Source organism: Biomphalaria glabrata, chromosome 6, assembly GCF_947242115.1.
Source record: "Biomphalaria glabrata chromosome 6, xgBioGlab47.1, whole genome shotgun sequence".
Taxonomy (NCBI): domain Eukaryota; kingdom Metazoa; phylum Mollusca; class Gastropoda; family Planorbidae; genus Biomphalaria; species Biomphalaria glabrata.
In genome coordinates this window covers 16,106,073-16,123,508 of record NC_074716.1, presented here as the reverse complement: position 1 = coordinate 16,123,508, position 17,436 = coordinate 16,106,073, and the positions used below count along the sequence as shown (strand labels likewise).

The following is a 17,436-nucleotide window of genomic DNA, read 5'->3' as shown; positions in this document are numbered from 1 at the left end:
TACCAATGGGGTTTTGATTTTAAAACCCCCTACCAGGGGGTTTTGAGTTTAAAACCCCCTACCAGGGGGTTCGAGTTTAAAAACCCCTACCAGAAGTTTTGAGTTTAAAACCCCCTACTAGGGGTTTTGAGTTTTAAACCGCTTACTTGGGTTTTTTGCAGCTAACTCCCCCTCTTCTATAAAACAAAAAAAAAATGCAAACGAAAATCCCCTAATTCCAAGAGCACAGTTAAGGGAGATTTTGATTTTAAAACCCCCTCCAAAATTTACGATAAACCCCCTCTTAAATATAAAAAAAAAACTAATTAGGCACTCAAAATATTATGAGCGTAGCTAAATGGGTTTTGACATAGTTTTGAGTTTAAACCCCACTTCAGCGGGGTTTGTAGGTAAAAAATAACTCTTTAATAATAAAAACAAAGCAAATTATACACTCAAAATGTTATGAGTGTAGTCAAAGGGGTTTTAAGTTTAAACTCCCCTCCAGTGGAGTTTGAAGCTAAAAAGTACCTATTCAATATAAATAAAAGCAAATTACTCACTCTAAAATCTATGAGCGCAACCAAAGGGGTTTTGAGTTTAAACCCCCCGCTAGGGGGGTTTGAGGCTAAAAAATACATCTTCAGTGTAAGAAAAAAGCAAATTACGAACTCAAAATGCTATGAGCGTTGCCAAAAGAATTTGAGTTTAAACCCCCTTCAGAGGGGTTTAATGCTAAAAAATAGCTCTTCAATATAAAAAATAAAAGCAAATTACACACTAAAATTATTTGAGCGTAGCCAATCCAATCGGGAGTTTTGAGTTTAAACCCCTCTTCTACAGATTGAGTTCGTTTAAAACCCCTCCAGATGGTTTTGAGTTTAAGATCCCCCTACAGAGCATTTTGAGTTGGAAAACCCCCAACAGATGATTTTGACGATAAAACTTCTCTTTTCGATATAAAATCTAAAGCAAACTACAGTCACATAATTCTAAGAGCGTATTCAAGAGAGGTTACACATTTTTACCAGTGGCAGGGCTCCCTTAATAAACTGCAGTGAATAGTCATCTGCCGAAATTGAAAAACACTAAATGTGGCTCAACAAAGATGGCTAAGACAGATTTTAGGAGTCAGTTATTGAGATCGGGTTTAAATCAAGGAAATCCTATGCCGAACTGGGAGTCGACCCTTTAGTAAGATTGTGAGAGAGCGACGCATGAGGTTTTGCGGGACATGTTCTCCGACAAAATGAATTACGCATAAGAAGAGTTGTAATGATATCCTAGTACAACTTGAAGCCACTTATTCATTGAGGTCCTCATGGCAGGTGGGAAGAGGCTTCAGACATTACCAGGGACAGATTTTTATGGAAACGGCTTGACGGCAAATGCTCCGAAAGGCGCAGGAGGGTCTAAGTCAGTAAGAATAGTACATTAGGTTTTTGAAATAAAACTTTTTAATAGCAGGAAAATGCACTGTAGATACCTCAGAACATGCATTTTGTTGGCTTTCAAGACAAGAAATAGTGCTTGGCGGCGGGGCTTCGCCCCGCGCTAAGGGAGCTCCTAGCGCTCCCCCAGACCCCATTGCTAGTAATGGCTGGGAATCTACAATTTTATGGAAACAGCTTGACGGCAAATGCGCCAAACGTCGCGGGAGGGTCTAAGTCAGTAAGAATAGCACATTAGGTATTTGGAATAAAACTTTTTAATAGCAGGAAAATGCACTGTAGATATCTCAGAATATGCATTTTGTTGGCTTTCAATATCAGAAATAGAGCTTGGCGGCGGGGCTTCGCCCCGCGCTGGGGGAGCTCCTAGCGCTCGCCCAGACCCCCTTGCTAGTATTGGCAGGGAATCTACAATTTTTCCACTAACTCATGGAAGAACCTATTCTTGGGCACAATAAACGTCTTCCGAAAGAATGAAGGGTCAGAATGCAATAAAGATTATGTACACACACACACATAAATACATATAAAAAAAATTTCGGGGGGGGGGGGTAAAAAAAAATCCACCCCCCCAAAACCCCCCCCGAAAAAAAATCCTGGCTACGCCCATGGCTAATCATATATATATATTTTAAAGAATTTAAAACAGCATATAATAGAAATAGTTGTTACGAAACAACAATTGATTAGCTACAGCCATACAACCAAATTGACAGTTTTCCTACCCCTAAAGAAAAAAAAAGCTAGCAACAAATGTCAAAAAAATCTGAATTGATTGACAGACGTTTTTCTAGTAAGTTCTATGGAAGTAGATGTACACGTCTATTCATTGTATCAACTAAATGTTGTCTATCAAATGTTACCTATTGAGAACGGAATGAATTCCTCCTTGTCAATCAGTTCTTGGCCTGCAGCATCAAGGAATCTTTCTGGTCTGAAACTCCTTGGGTCACCCCAAACTTCTTCTGATAGCAGAACTGAGTCTAAACTTGGAATTATTATTGTTCCTTTGGGTATCAAGTAATCCTTAAACATAATGTCCCTGGAAGCTTAATGAAATGGTCAAAGAAAACAAGAAAAAATATTTAAAATAATTTTTAAAAAAAGCTTATACGAAGTTTAGTTGTATCTTGTAGTTTTGATCAGTCATGCCATTAAATTTGTAATAGATCTAGACCAGCAATTAAAAATATTTTTATCTTATTATATAAGCTTTGTAATAAAAATGTTTCTCAAGGATTAGTTTCAACATTATGTCATAGAAAATTAGCCTTAACTGATTACATCTCTCTTGTTAAACAAGAAAATGTTTAATTTATTCGTAATTACAGTGATGTATGAAATCGGGTCACATAGTTATAACCAATAAGACTTTTACAAAGCTTATATTATAACTCATTAGTCGACCTGCGGCGTAGCATACGCCGCTTTTTTGCAGGGCCGGCCTTAGGCCACTACAACCTATGCGACCGCAGTGGGCCCAGCACTTTCATAGGACCCGCACTAATTCTAGGTGTATAAATTATTAAATTAAACCATTTTATAACTTATAACAGATTTCCCGCGGCCTCCTGTCGATTTACCAGAAGCTCCTGAAAATCTCCTGAAATTGCAAAATATACCAAAATGTCCTGGAAATCTCCGGAAATTATTAAAATCTTTTGAAAACTCATACAAATCTGCTGAAATATATAGACAAAAATTGTCATTTTGGGGTGTCATTCAATATGGAAAACGCCAATACTACACGCGATAATACTCGTAATTGTGGAATCTATTGAAAAAAGCTTCTCGTGCCTCAAACTAATGAAGAATTACTTGAGGTCAACAATTCTCGTAGATTGAAACATTTAGTAATTCTTGATATTGAGTGTGATCTTTGTAGGAAATAGAATTTTTATGATATACTAGAATTTTTATGATATACTGTATGACTTCGCTACACGCAAGGCTCGTAAAGTAATCCTGTACGTAGTAAAGAATGAATAAAATGCAAAGACGAATTTATTTTCTACTACAAACTCTTAATTTTCACTTATTATCCGTATCCCTACCCAAACTTGGCCCCGCGAAATTCGTTTCGCATAGGACTCCACAATGGTTTAGTCTGGCCCTGCTATTTAGTGACGGGTGAATACAGAGTAGATTACTTGTTCTCTTTCCATGACTTCTTGGTCACAATGGTTAAGTCCGGCCCTGTTATTTAGTGACGAGTGAATACTACTTGTTCTCCCCCTTCCTCTTTTTTTTTCGCCTCTTAAATTACGTAGGGTAACTCTAGTCCGTCCGACTTGCATAAATAAAAGAGTGATCTTTCCATTACGTAGTGTCCAAACTCTTGAGCCATGAATAGAATTATAGAGAGATTCCGTCCGTCTAGCAGCGAATTGTGTTTTACACGTTTTCTTTCTCGGATCAAATTGAAACTTTGCACAATTATTTATTGTCGATGACAACACTTTAATCCATTTTAAAACAATTAACCAATATTAATTAGTGGTAGATCATTATTTTTTATTGTAGAAATATGAAATTAAATCTGGCAGTATTGAGAGACATGACAGTAATTGATAAGTTAAATCCCCTGGATAATCTCTGTTTTTTTTTAATAGATCTATATTTTTGATAAGATTCTTGAGCTTCAACCAACTAGGTGGAAACTATTCAGTTGTAAGTAATTAGATGGATATGACCTTCACATTCAATTAGTCCAAGGACGGCGCGGGGAAGATCTAATGAATCACGTGCTGTGATGTAATAGCACGTGCAACATGAATAGAACTGTTTGATTCTCTATAATCTGTCAGGATGTGCAGGTAAAAAAGCAGACATCTTCGACTGAAACATTACGTAAGACGCAGACTATTCAGTAGGTCACTGACCTCGGAATAAATCGAAACTAGACTTTGGTCATGTTGAAAGAAACGTCAACTTCTGAATCAGACGGTTTGGGGAATAGTACTGATACTCATGTGCTGTAATAATATCATTTGGTTAAAATTGTAAATAGATTTCCGTATTAAAATTAAAAACAAACTAAAGTACTCGAGCAGAAGGTTTGAAAGTGCTCCATCTATCCCTTGTAACACAAACAGCTGTTAAACTAAACATTGAAGAAAATATTTTCCTCATGAATCTACTTTACGTTACAATAGTTTTGAACACCAATAAACAATTTTATTTAAAATCTTTATTGTGGAACGCATTGATAAGTAAGGTTCCTAGCTCCCAGGGACATATCAAGTCAAACGTAAAAGTTCCTAGCTCCCAGGGACATATCAAGTCAAACGTAAAGGTTCCTAGCTCCGAGGGACATATCAAGTCAAGCGTAAAGGTTCCTAGCTCCCAGGGACATATCAAGTCAAACGTCAAGGTTCCTAGCTCCCAGGGACATATCAAGTCAAACGTAAAGGTTCCTAGCTCCGAGGGACATATCAAGTCAAACGTAACTTTCTGTGGAACAAACGTCAGCATCCCTAACCACCAAATTGTATTTCAGCTTCGGTTGATTAATGGTTAGTTGCGATTCTCTTTAGACTACATTAGCATTCCCCACAGGCTTCGCCACATTTCAACAACACACACACACCCACACACACTCACACTTAGAGGACTGTGCCCCAAGTGAAAGTCTATTTATTGATTGAACTCTTTACTCATGAATAAATGCGGCAATACCCGCGGACGTATGTGTGTTCAAGATATAGAATATTTTGAACTTGAGACCAAATTTAATTATTAGATTACTATTTTTAAAAAAATCAAAACGGTCAAACCAGAGTTTTCCCAGTGTGGCCAATTAGCTAGTAGGCCTAAAGATATAAATAAACTATTACATTTTTAGGAAAATCGTTAGAGCCGTTTTCGAGATCCGTGTCCACCTACCTAGGTTCCACTCGTGAAAAAGAGAAATTTAAAAAAATCGCTTCTAAAAGGCCTTTGCATTGCCCTAATTTGACTATCCGTATTACCTGAATGATAGAGACTGAAAGGTGAATTCTAAAAGGCCGTTACATTGCCATAAATTGACTATCCGTATTACCTGAATGATAGAGGCTAAAAGGTGCATTCTAAAAGGCCTTTGCATTGCCATAATTTGCCTATCTCTATTACCTGAATGATAGAGACTAAAAGGTGCATTCTAAAAGGCCGTTACATTGCCATAAATTGACTATCCGTATTACCTGAATGATAGAGACTAAAAGGTGCATTCTAAAAGGCCGTTACATTGCCCTAAATTGACTATCCGTATTACCTGAATGATAGAGGCTAAAAGGTGCATTCTAAAAGGACGTTACATTGCCATAAATTGACTATCCGTATTACCTGAATGATAGAGACTAAAAGGTGCATTCTAAAAGGACGTTACATTGCCATAAATTGACTATCCCTATTACCTGAATGATAGAGGCTAAAAGGTGCGATGCTGCTTATCCTCTGGACTTCCATGATGGTGGCTGAAATATATTTCAGGTAGTGCTGATCTTTGGCCCTCGGCCTCGTCTCGGTGCCCAAATGCGAGACTATGTCCCGGTAGCATTTGGCGTAGACATCTGGGTGGTGCAGGAGATAGAGCAGAGCCCAACACAGAGTGGTGCACGTGGTCTCAGTGCCAGCTGCAAACAAGTTGGACACTACCATCACCAGATTCTCTTCTGTGAAGTAGACATGTGGCTGAAGTCATGGTCGTCCTAGTGACTTTAAGAGCGGGCTGTTTTGGAAACATTTTATTCAATACTGTATTCGATGCGCAATAAAAGATGTTCATACATGGAGGCTAGTAGGGGCGTTACCTTATTAGCTAGCTTCTTTTGTAGTGTATCTGGTGTACAGAGTCAAGGAAGTCTGGGTTTTTTTTTAGTTACAAGATACGTTTTTTTTTTTCACCTTTTAGCACATTTTCAGAATTCCATTGTCTCAAATCTTCCGTTTGACATGGTTTAGTTTTATATCTTCAGTATGTCCAATACTTTAAGATAAGAAACACCACAAGCGCACACCACAGAGTACAGCTTAAAGAACACTTTAATTATGAACATGTTACAACTTCTAACAAAAAAACAACACTAGCCTGTACATTCCGTGTAAGGTAGTTACTTCGATTCAGATCTAGATCACAATAGCTTCAACCTGGCCTTTCTATTCTTTCTCTGTTTCTTTAACTACCATGTTCTTTTAATTTTTCTATTTTACTCAAATAGTCATTTGTGAGGCAACTTTTTAACAATATCTTATGCGCCAGTTTAGAAAATATAATAATAAGGCTAGTCTTCGAGTCCGAAGATCAGTGAGGAATGCAGTATTTCCCGTGGCTGAACAGTCCCAGCTGTGACCTACATATTTTGCCATATCCAGGGCAAGCATAACCATTGTCCCCAGTTAATCAGATCGCAAAGCATATTAGTAACACTAAAGGAAAGACAATTTTGAAAGAAAAGTATCACAAATACATAGAAGACTAAAACATAGTTGAAAAAACAACAACTGTAAAATAAAATGCAATGTACTACATTCCTAAGCAGCGTATAAACTAAGGTGATAACGAAAGTACAAAGTAAAAAAAAACAAAAACAACGCTGGCAGAAGAAAAACGCCAGAGAAGAAAAGCAAGGCAAACGACACTAGCTCCAGCTGGAATAACCTGCCCAGTGTGCGTCCGAACATTCCGGGCTCACATAGGTCTCACCAGCCACATGAGGAGGCATAAAACCCCAGTGCAAAACCCTCAGCCCCCTGGATGACAAAGTGGTCATCATCGAACCACGATGGACGAACTATATATATATATATATATATACAAAGTAAAGCATGAACTGATTTCTCACACTCTCCAAGACTGTGTCTTCCGTTAGACTTCCTTTAGGCTTCATTTAGACACATTTCTATGACATTTATTAAGTAAGTAATTTAATTGAGTAATTGGGTCGGCTCTGGTTTTCAGGGAAAGAACCTTTTAAATGCTTAAATTAAAACTAACACTATGGTCTTACCATTGATTGCCGAGTCCTGTTTCTTGCCGTTCTCTCGTATCTTCTTCAGATAGCAGCAAATAAAGTCCTCACTGAGGTCACTGGACTCTTGACGTAGCTGGATCTGCTTAGCGATGAGATCTTCCTCCAGCTTTTCTGACGTGGCCAGCACTTTTTGAAGTCTGTTGATTGGGTTTGGACAGATAATGTTTGACAGTTAACCAATTTTATTTTTACGTATAGGCGATGTAAGATACATATAAGTTGGATATGTTACTGCAGGATACGTGATAGTTTTAAATGTTACTGGAAGATATTTGATAGTTTGAGATGTTAATGGCAGAAAAGTGATATTATGATGTTACTGTAAGATACGTGTTACATTGATATGTTACTAGAAGATAAGTGGTAGATTGATATGTTACTAGAAGATAAGTGGTAGATTGATGTTACTAGAAGATAAGTGGTAGATTGATATGTTACTAGAAGATAAGTGGTAGATTGATATGCAACTAGAAAATATGTGGTAGATTGATATTTTACTTGAAGATACGTGTTAAATTGATATGTTACTACAAGATATTTGATAGATTGATATTTTACTTGAAGATACGTGTTAAATTGATATGTTACTAGAATGTACGTGTTAAATTGATGTTACTAGAAGGTACGTGTTAAATTGATGTTACTAGAATGTACGTGTTAAATTGATGTTACTAGAATGTACGTGTTAAATTGATGTTACTAGAAGGTACGTGTTAAATTGATGTTACTAGAAGGTACGTGTGTTAAATTGATGTTACTAGAAGATACGTGTTAAATTGATATGTTACTAGAATGTACGTGTTAAATTGATGTTACTAGAATGTACGTGTTAAATTGATATGTTGCTAGAATGTACGTGTTAAATTGATGTTACTAGAAGATACGTGTTAAATTGATGTTACTAGAAGATACGTGTTAGATTGATATTTTACTAGAACAGTGGTCTTCAACGGGTGCGCTATCGCCCACTGGGGTTGCGTTTTCGTGATTTTGGGGGGCGCTGGGGGCCAAAGGTGCTGTAGGGGGCGCTGGGCAGCTGGGCATGAAGGGGGAAAGAAGAAACTAAAGGTGAACTGAAACAAAACAAATTTTCAACATTAAAGCTGGCAAACTAAATATAGTCAAATTATAGTTAGCTTGCTTCTAATTAAAGAACAAAAATAACGTTAGAAATGTTTAAATTCCTACTCTTTTGCTGTAATCGGAGGGTATCTAGTGTCCATCAGTGGTTGGACACAACAATGGCTTCATTATAAGTAACATAGAATGGAGAACAGATCTATTCATTATTAACCTTGTGCGTTATGATACACAGGCAACACCTTAATAAAAGTTTAGTTGATTTGAATCTAATTATAAAAATTGTAAATAAAATGAAAACCTGTACCGAAAATAGGCTCACCTATCAACAGTTTTGTGAAAAAGATGTTAGACTCTTGTTGTAAACGGAAGTGCGCTGTATTTTGAAAGGGGTTTGTTATTGCTCATTTCGTTAAGCTCTTAAATACAATTTTTGAATTATTGTTTTGAGAAATAGGAAGATTCATTAAAGCAGGCTAAAAAATGTTTGACTTCGTAGGCATCTAACGCAAATGAATGAAACCAACTTCCGACTGTTAGGAAAGAAATTGATTTTCATTGATTATATCATTTTTTTTCTTTTATTTAGATATTAAATATATTTTACAACCTCACATAACTTGTTTGTTGACAAATGAATTGCTGCCGAAGGACACCGATTTCTATGCAATTTACATAACAATACTCTATGAAGAAATGACGATTCGCTTCTAGGATGTAAATAAATATATATATATATATAAATCAGACTTATTAAACATCTGTTACTGAATACACAAAATTATGTTTTCAGTAAAAAGAATGTTAACATAGGAGGCACAAAGGAAATAAAATTTCAAAACTGTGGTCGAAAATAGAATTATGTTTTAGCTTTTCCATCAACATACATGGTTAACCTAGATTTAGTGGGTAACAAACTTAATGAATAAGCAAAGACTGGGTGTAGCCACTAGAGGAGATCTTCGCCTTGCTTTAGCTAACTTCTAATATTGTCAGACTGCAGGAGGCACAAGTTTCCCATTAGTTTAATTTTATTTTGAAGTGAATTCAGTAATAATAATGTTTATATTAAAAATAAAAATAAATTTACAATTAAACCTAAAAACTCTAGGCCCTAATATAAAATAATTTAAAATGGACCTATTCTTAGGATTTGAAAGAAAGTCATGACAATGAGATTTATTTTTTGTGTGTAATCATTGAAAATTATTTGACATAATTTTAGTATAATGATGATATTGGCAATGTCTTCGATTCCAAAGATTAAGGCTGAGTGCAATGTTTCACATAACTACACAAACCCAGTTGCGACCTGCATATTTTCTCGAATGTTGTGCAGACAAAGCCGTCATCTGCTGGCGGTCTATTTATTTATTTTTTCTTCCGTCTTTTGCGCCTGTCTTCAATAATGGCTTTTTTTTATTCTCAAATGTTTGTCGAGCAGCTTATGAAAGAGCTCTCCAACAGTCTCTCTCAGAGGCCATTTGCTGCCAGAGAATGCAGTCAGGTACTTTCCTCTATGCCAGTGAGGGCGAAATGGCGCCTGAGTAGATCTTTTTAGCGCTTACGGGAGGCACCTCTGTAGAAGATCGCCTTTGGCATGCGTTCGTCTCCCATGCGAGATACGTGTTATTGACAGCATAAACATTTATAAATAAATGACATTTTGTTCAAATTTGCCTTTTCACGCTTCTTTATAACTGTTTTTCTTAGAGGGGGGGAGCTGGCAGATTTTTTAAAAGAAAAAATACGAAAAGGGGGCGTTAGGCAAAAAAGTTTGAAGACCACTGTACTAGAAGATACGTGTTAGCTTGATATGTTACAGGAAGATACGTGTTAGATTGATATGTTACAGGAAGATACGTGTTAGATTGATATGTTACAGGAAGATACGTGTTAGATTGATATGTTACAGGAAGATACGTGTTAGATTGATATGTTACAGGAAGATACGTGTTAGATTGATATGTTACAGGAAGATACGTGTTAGATTGATATGTTACAGGAAGATACGTGTTAGATTGATATGTTACAGGAAGATACGTGTTAGATTGATATGTTACAGGAAGATACGTGTTAGATTGATATGTTACAGGAAGATACGTGTTAGATTGATATGTTACAGGAAGATACGTGTTAGATTGATATGTTACAGGAAGATACGTGTTAGATTGATATGTTACAGGAAGATACGTGTTAGATTGATATGTTACAGGAAGATACGTGTTAGATTGATAGCTGTTTATTTGGTTATTATTTGTGTTTATTTTCCTTTCTTTTGAATTAGAGAGAGAGAGAGAGAGAGAGGGAGAGAGTAGGAGAATTAGAGGCACATTTTTCATTTGAGTTAATGACAATAGTAAGACGCGTAGAAGTTTAATTGGGGATTTCCTTAGCGACGCGACAGTGCCTTAAAAAATTAGAATGGATATAGATTAGAGACAGACTAATGGACGAGAGAGACCCATTGTAGTAACGCTTAGGAAATGATGTGTTTTCTTTAGCTGACAACATGGACTGTGCATTTATTGTTTGAATATAATGTTATATTTCTAACTTATTTCATGTGTTCTGTTGTGTGAGAGTACTTGCAACTACGAACAGAAACATTTCAAGTCAGCAGACTCACACCATGAGGAACCTGTTCAACAGAGAAAAACAGCACCTCCCCTCCACTCTACATGCTATAGACTAGCTTTCCACTGACATCAACATCTAAGTATATCTTTGTTTTAAGTAGTATATACCTTCAAGTTAACTGGTACCTCACCACATAGACCAAATGTTCGATCATTTAATATGCAATCTCCATCGATATTAAAGAAATCAGAATGGTTATTTAAGATTCTCATAATTCGCCATTTGCTCAAAAGAAAACTACTAGTCATCTTCAATTTTAACAAAGTTAATACAACAAAATCTCCATATTTCCGACATGTGTTTAAAATTTAAAAAAAAACAACATAATTAGCCAACTTTAGCAGGTGAAAGAAATTTGTAAGAAAGTCCAATATAAATTGATACTCTTGGCAGGTTTTTAAACTGATTACTCAATTATTTACCTCCGTACTAATGTTTTATTAATTGGTTTGTTAATTATTAAACTCAGAGGCGTAGCTAGGGATTTGGGGGCGCTGGGGGGGTCTACCTTTTTAGGGGGCCCTGCATTTTGACATTCGACATCATGCCATGAGATAATGTACTTAATAAATATATGTCTAAATTCCAATTGGAGAGTACGGTATATAAGTAATTTTTTAAAAATAAATCATTAAGACTCATTTAATGAATAATACCGTTGTTTATTGGGTAGATATGAACAAGTGACACATCTCAGTTCATATCGCCTCACGTCGTGCTTTCTGTGCAGCAAAAGCATCTATAACATCATCTACATCGATACTGTCTGGTATTTGTGACTCCACGTGAATAGCAAGATTACATAAATATATGTGTATGTATGTGTGTATGTGATAAGGAATACAACTCTAACATAGACATATATATATACATACTGGCCCAATGATACCATTTTTTCAATCACTTAATATGCTATCTCCATCGATATTAAAGAAAACAGAATGGTCATTAAAGATTCTCATAATTCGCCATTTGGTCGAACGAAAACTTGCCATCCTCAAATTTAACAAAATTAATACAACAAAATTTCTATATTTCCGATATGTGTGTTATCTTATAAATCTTATCTTATATAATACAGACGTTACTTCAAAAAAGAAGATGATTGCGTCCAACACGTCATACATTCAGTCATGCATATTAACCAATGACCTAAATTCTGCTAAGTCACTGGTTTAACTGGCTAGCTCAGGCAACCCATTCCATGCTCTAATAGCACTAGGGAAGAAGAAGCATTTGTACAAATTTATCCTAGCATACGGAACGAGGAATGTGCCTTTATCTTTGTGTCTTTCTGAGTATTTTATTAAATTTTGTTTTTGTATTTGAAGATTATGACTCATTGTTTTATGTATAATTGCTACTTTACTTTTGAGTCTTCTATCCTAGAGGCTTGCTAAATTTAGTGATTTTACTACAGGTGCTACTATAGTCAAATGTGAATATTCGTTTGTTATGAATCGCACTGCTCTATTTTGTGTCTTAATGTTTTCTTGAGTTGAGGGGCCCCAAACAGAGGATGCATATTCTATTATTGGCCTAACCAAAGTTAAATAACATTTTAGTTTTATATTCTTAGTTGATAGAAATTTCTTTTAATAAACCCTAACGCTTTGTTGGATTTTTTTTTATAGTTTCATCAATATGTGGATTCCATGACAGTTTTTCATTTATTATAACACCTAAGTATTTTTAGTCTGTGTTATTGGTTTACCATGAATAAGATATGTGGAATTAATTTGTTTTAGTTTATTTGTTACACTTAATAACTGACATTTTTCTGGGTGAAAAGACATGATCCAATTTGATTCTCATTTCTGTAATTCATCTAATTCTCTTTGTAAAATTTCTGCATCTTGTGCTATTTTTTATTATTCTATATATTAGGCAATTGTCTGCAAATAATCTGACTTTTGTTCCTGAACTAATGCAATTTGGTAAATTATTTATGTAAATTAAAAATAGTAGTGGACCTAAGACTGTTCCTTTCTGTTTGTTCAATAGAAAAGATAATTACGTATAAATGTGTCAATCTAGTCGTGCATTTTAATGAGTGACTTAAACTCTGCTAAGTCCTTGGTTTTCTGGCATCTAATTCCTGGCTATAATCACACTAGGGAGCACTTATATGTATTTGTCCCTGGCATGGAATAAGAAATGTGCCTCTTTTTGTTTTTCTAAGTATTTTATTGGGTTTTGTATTTCTAAATTACGCTTCAGTATTTTAAGTATAAATACTTTTTAGTCTTCTATCCTGATCTGTCTCTCTCTAATATATTTTTTTGGAGAATCTGGTGTACAGAATAAGGTTATATTGTTAAAGGAAGTCTCTGATATACTCACAGACTAATATATGTGTGTGTGAACGAACCATATACATTGTGTGTGTGCTCTTGTCAGCGACTGTAGAATCAAATACTTTAAAGTTATTTCCCTTTCAACCACATGATTAAGTTTATTCTTTAGTTGACAACAGCCATCTTTCAATATGGCGTCCTTTACATTTTTATTACTTTTTTAAAAATCTCTCCCAGTGATCCAATCTTCTTTGCGTTTTTATTTTAAGTTTTTCTATGTTTTCAATTATTTCGCCACCACATTTTCCCACATGTTTTCATATAGCTTTCTCTTCTTTTTCAGTCCTTATAAATTTTATAGTAAAGAAATCGTTAAAATCAAATGTAAACAAATAACAGATTTGTGTGATTAACTTTTAGTAATTTCAACGCTAAAGTACTCGAGGTACTGCTCACTTGAAAATATCTCCTGGTAAGTGTCTTAGAAAAGGCAAAAAGTTCAGTACAGCAGCGCCCTCTAGTAAAGAAACCTGGTCTCCTATAAGGCTGGCGCACTCTGCCATTTGTTCATCTTTGTATCTGAATTTTAGGAAGAAAAAAGGTCAACATAATTTTGGTAAATTTTTTCATTAGTTGTACGTTTATTAATTGTTCGTTAGTTTCTAAGTTTTGTTGTTGTTGTTGTTGTTTTCGCTAATTGCCAAGATGGCAAATTAAACATTTAGTTTTAAAGAAATTTAATTTACTACGTAAAAAAAACACTAAAAACTCTAAATACCGGAAGTCTTGACCAAATACAAGTGTTGTGATAATTCTAGATATACTCAGTGAAATAAGGCGACGTGGATTAATGAGAGCACATTGACTCTTGTCCAGTTGGTCAATAAGCTCAGTGATCCCTTCTTGTACTTTTTCTTCCATCACGTTGGAGCCCAGCCCTAAATGTCGTAAAATCTCTGAGCCGACTTTTCTCTGTTTTTTCCATTGATTGGTCGACGTTACGAAACCTAAACATTGGCAAGCAAAATATCAAATGTTACTTAAAATCAGTTACAATTATGTTGAATGCATGTTACTGTGCTGATTTTTTTTTTAATTCTGAGTCTAAAATTATGTCATTTTTATTGGTATTTCTTGTGTCCCTATCATCAATGCTCAGATATCAGTAGTAAAGGATGTATTCTCGTATTTATCTTAGAACAGGTTATTGTTATTGCTGGAAGTGGTAATGGATAAAGCACTCCTCTATCTATAAAATGCTTTCAATGGGATGAGTCTCAAATAGCCTCTGACAGCCAGTCCAGCTCCTGGCCTTCACGAGTGGCTTAGAAAATTGGGTCCGGCGAAACTGTCATCACTGAATGAAGAGGCCATGGAGGGGCTCGCTACTCAAAAAGGGGAGGAAAACTCTGTATTCAAACAGTTATACCCAAACATTGGAAAGCCTTCTGGAGTCAACCATGAAAAAAAAATGAAGGGGCCGTTGTCCCTTAGGCAGCTTGCAACACACAGTGCTACACCCTACGACTCTTCTGATCCCAAAATGCATCGGCTAAAGCCTTTTCTTAATGTATATAGATGTTATAGATATAGATATAGATAGATAGATAGATAGATAGATAGATAGATAGATAGATAGATAGATAGATAGATAGATGGATGGATGGATGGATGGATGGATAGATAGATAGATAGATAGATAGATAGATAGATAGATAGATAGATAGATAGATAGATAGATAGATAGATAGATAGATAGATAGATATTATTTGCTGGAGAGGGGGGAAATTGTGTGAACGCTATTGTCAGGACTATAGCTAATGCCCAGGCGTTTATCTCATTTCTATGAGACGATACTAAGTTTCTTCATGACTGAAGTAGGCCATAGAATAAGAAAATTATGTTGTGTACGTATTAATACTTGGCACTAAGAGAATGCAACAAATTCTAAATAAATAAATATACCTTTATCTTTTCCGAGGATCTGTGTTATAAATGTCTTAGGTCGGTTGGAAAACACATCAGCATGTTTGACAAAAGCTTCTTTGATAGTGTCATAGCCATAGAGAACGACCGCAAGATGGCTGCCCATTTTCAGAGACACCAGAGGACCTAGTCTGTATAGGATGAACCAATTAAACATATGTCTTGTCGAAAACACCTTTTACTACCTAGCCTACACGTGCAACAAATATACAGTTATATCAATAATAGTATATTATCTGTCATGAGGCGCTGTGGCTGAGTGGTAAAGCGCTTGGCTTCCGAACCGGTGGGCCCCGGGTTCGAATCCTGGTGAATACTAATAAATTTAATTTCGGGAGCGCCTCTGAGTCTCCCATTAGTTGATGAAAAGTAAAGGTGATTGGTCATTATCCTGGCCACATGACACCCTCGTTAACCCTGGCCACAGAAACATATGACCTTTACATCTGCCCTATAGACCGCATGGTCTGAAGAAAGGGAAACTTTAATTTACTTTACTATATCTGGCACTAATCCTTTAATTAAGCACTACCAATTCCTGTGATTCTTGGGTCACAATAAATAAATAATACAATCAACTGATTCATGGGCGTAGCCAGGATTTCATTTCAGGGCGGTTGGGGGGTAAACCCCCAACTCCTCTTTCCGTTTACGCCCATGAACTGAATATGTTTTAAAAAATAATGACATCAATTGTTAAATGGCTACTTTAAAAAAAAATCAACTCTAAACATTTCAAATCATTTTAAATGACGTGACGCTAAGTACACCACCTTTTTCCCCAATCAAGAAATTGTTTTCTGGGATTGCTTTCCATCATATACAGGTGTCCAATGACTGGCAGTGACCAGCCTGGGCTTGGCGGAAGATGAGATCTCTTCGTCATTCCGTAAATGGTAAGCAGAGCTGCGCTGGAGATCAAGATGATGGCCGTGCTGGGGTTCAAAACAAAGTCTTCAAGCATGTCTTTAACGATGTCCAGCCCAAGCTTGTAAGCTTTGAAAGTTGAAAAATGAGAAGAGCTCCTCACAAGAACGGTAACGCTGATCTAAACAAGGAAAGGATAAGAGCACTCTTTAAAATTAGGAATCAAAACAAAAATTATCACTAAGAAATGTGGTTGTGAAATAATGAAACCTAAAGAAAAAGTTTTTAAAAAATTGTGCGCTTGGCTTCCGAACCTGGAGACCTGGGTTCGAGTCTCGGTGAAGAATGGGATTTTGGGCGCCCCAACTCAAATGGGCACATGACTTTTGTTTGGTTAGGGGGGGGGATAGCAAAAAATTCAACAAATATACAAGAATATCAATAGTAGTTTAATATCTGTTTAATATCTGTTATGAGTCGTGGTGGCTGAGTTGTAAAGCGCTTGGCTTCCGAATCAGTTCCGGGTTCGAATCCTGGTGAAGACTGGTAATTTTAATTCGGGATCTTTAGGGATCCTCTGAGTCCTCGCAGGTCTAATGGGTACCTGACATTAGTTGGGAAAATGTAAAGGCAGTTGGTCGTTGTGCTGGCACATGACACCCTGCTATTTAACCCTTGGCAAAAGAAACAGATGACCTTAACATCATCCGCCATAAAGACCGCATGGTCTGAAAGGGGAACTTTACTTAAACTAATAAACAAAAATGTAAACTAATTAATTTTATCTTTACCCTAAAATTTGGTTAGAAAATAAATACAAAAAAAAAAAAAAAAAAAGAAACAAAGAACTTTTCGAAGTTTTTATTTATTACTATTTTAACATTTCATCTCGTGTGTTCTCTCCTCCAATAAAATGATTCCATCAAACTCAAAAGATCTCATTCCATACACACGTGGTATTCATTAGACTAGACCGCGTGCACTTGACGATCTTGCAAACTTCACGCTACAGACAAGCACAAACACACATTGAAGGTTTGCTAAACACATCCACTTTGTACATCTCTCACTTCTCTTTAGTTTTGATTTTCTTACGCCTTCACTTCAGCAAACTATTTTCC

At 36.0% G+C, this 17,436-nt stretch overlaps 1 protein-coding gene across 4 annotated transcripts in view; it reads right to left on the bottom strand.

Moving 5' to 3' along the window:
• Nucleotides 1–17,436, bottom strand: part of LOC106057592 (cytochrome P450 2C31-like) — a 28,355-nt gene that overhangs the window by 1,748 nt on the left and 9,171 nt on the right. For 3 of the 4 annotated variants that reach the window (XM_056033711.1, XM_056033712.1, XM_056033710.1), the window contains 7 exons: nucleotides 16,222–16,496; nucleotides 15,428–15,579; nucleotides 14,240–14,468; nucleotides 13,918–14,040; nucleotides 7,421–7,581; nucleotides 5,828–6,085; nucleotides 2,294–2,479 (listed from right to left, as the gene is read on the bottom strand). In XM_056033711.1, the coding sequence (XP_055889686.1) occupies nucleotides 2,294–2,479; nucleotides 5,828–6,085; nucleotides 7,421–7,581; nucleotides 13,918–14,040; nucleotides 14,240–14,468; nucleotides 15,428–15,579; nucleotides 16,222–16,412 (1,300 nt within the window). In that variant the 5' untranslated portion in view covers nucleotides 16,413–16,496. The remainder of the gene's footprint in view (nucleotides 1–2,293; nucleotides 2,480–5,827; nucleotides 6,086–7,420; nucleotides 7,582–13,917; nucleotides 14,041–14,239; nucleotides 14,469–15,427; nucleotides 15,580–16,221; nucleotides 16,497–17,436) is intronic. The other variant, XM_056033713.1, reaches the window with a different exon arrangement.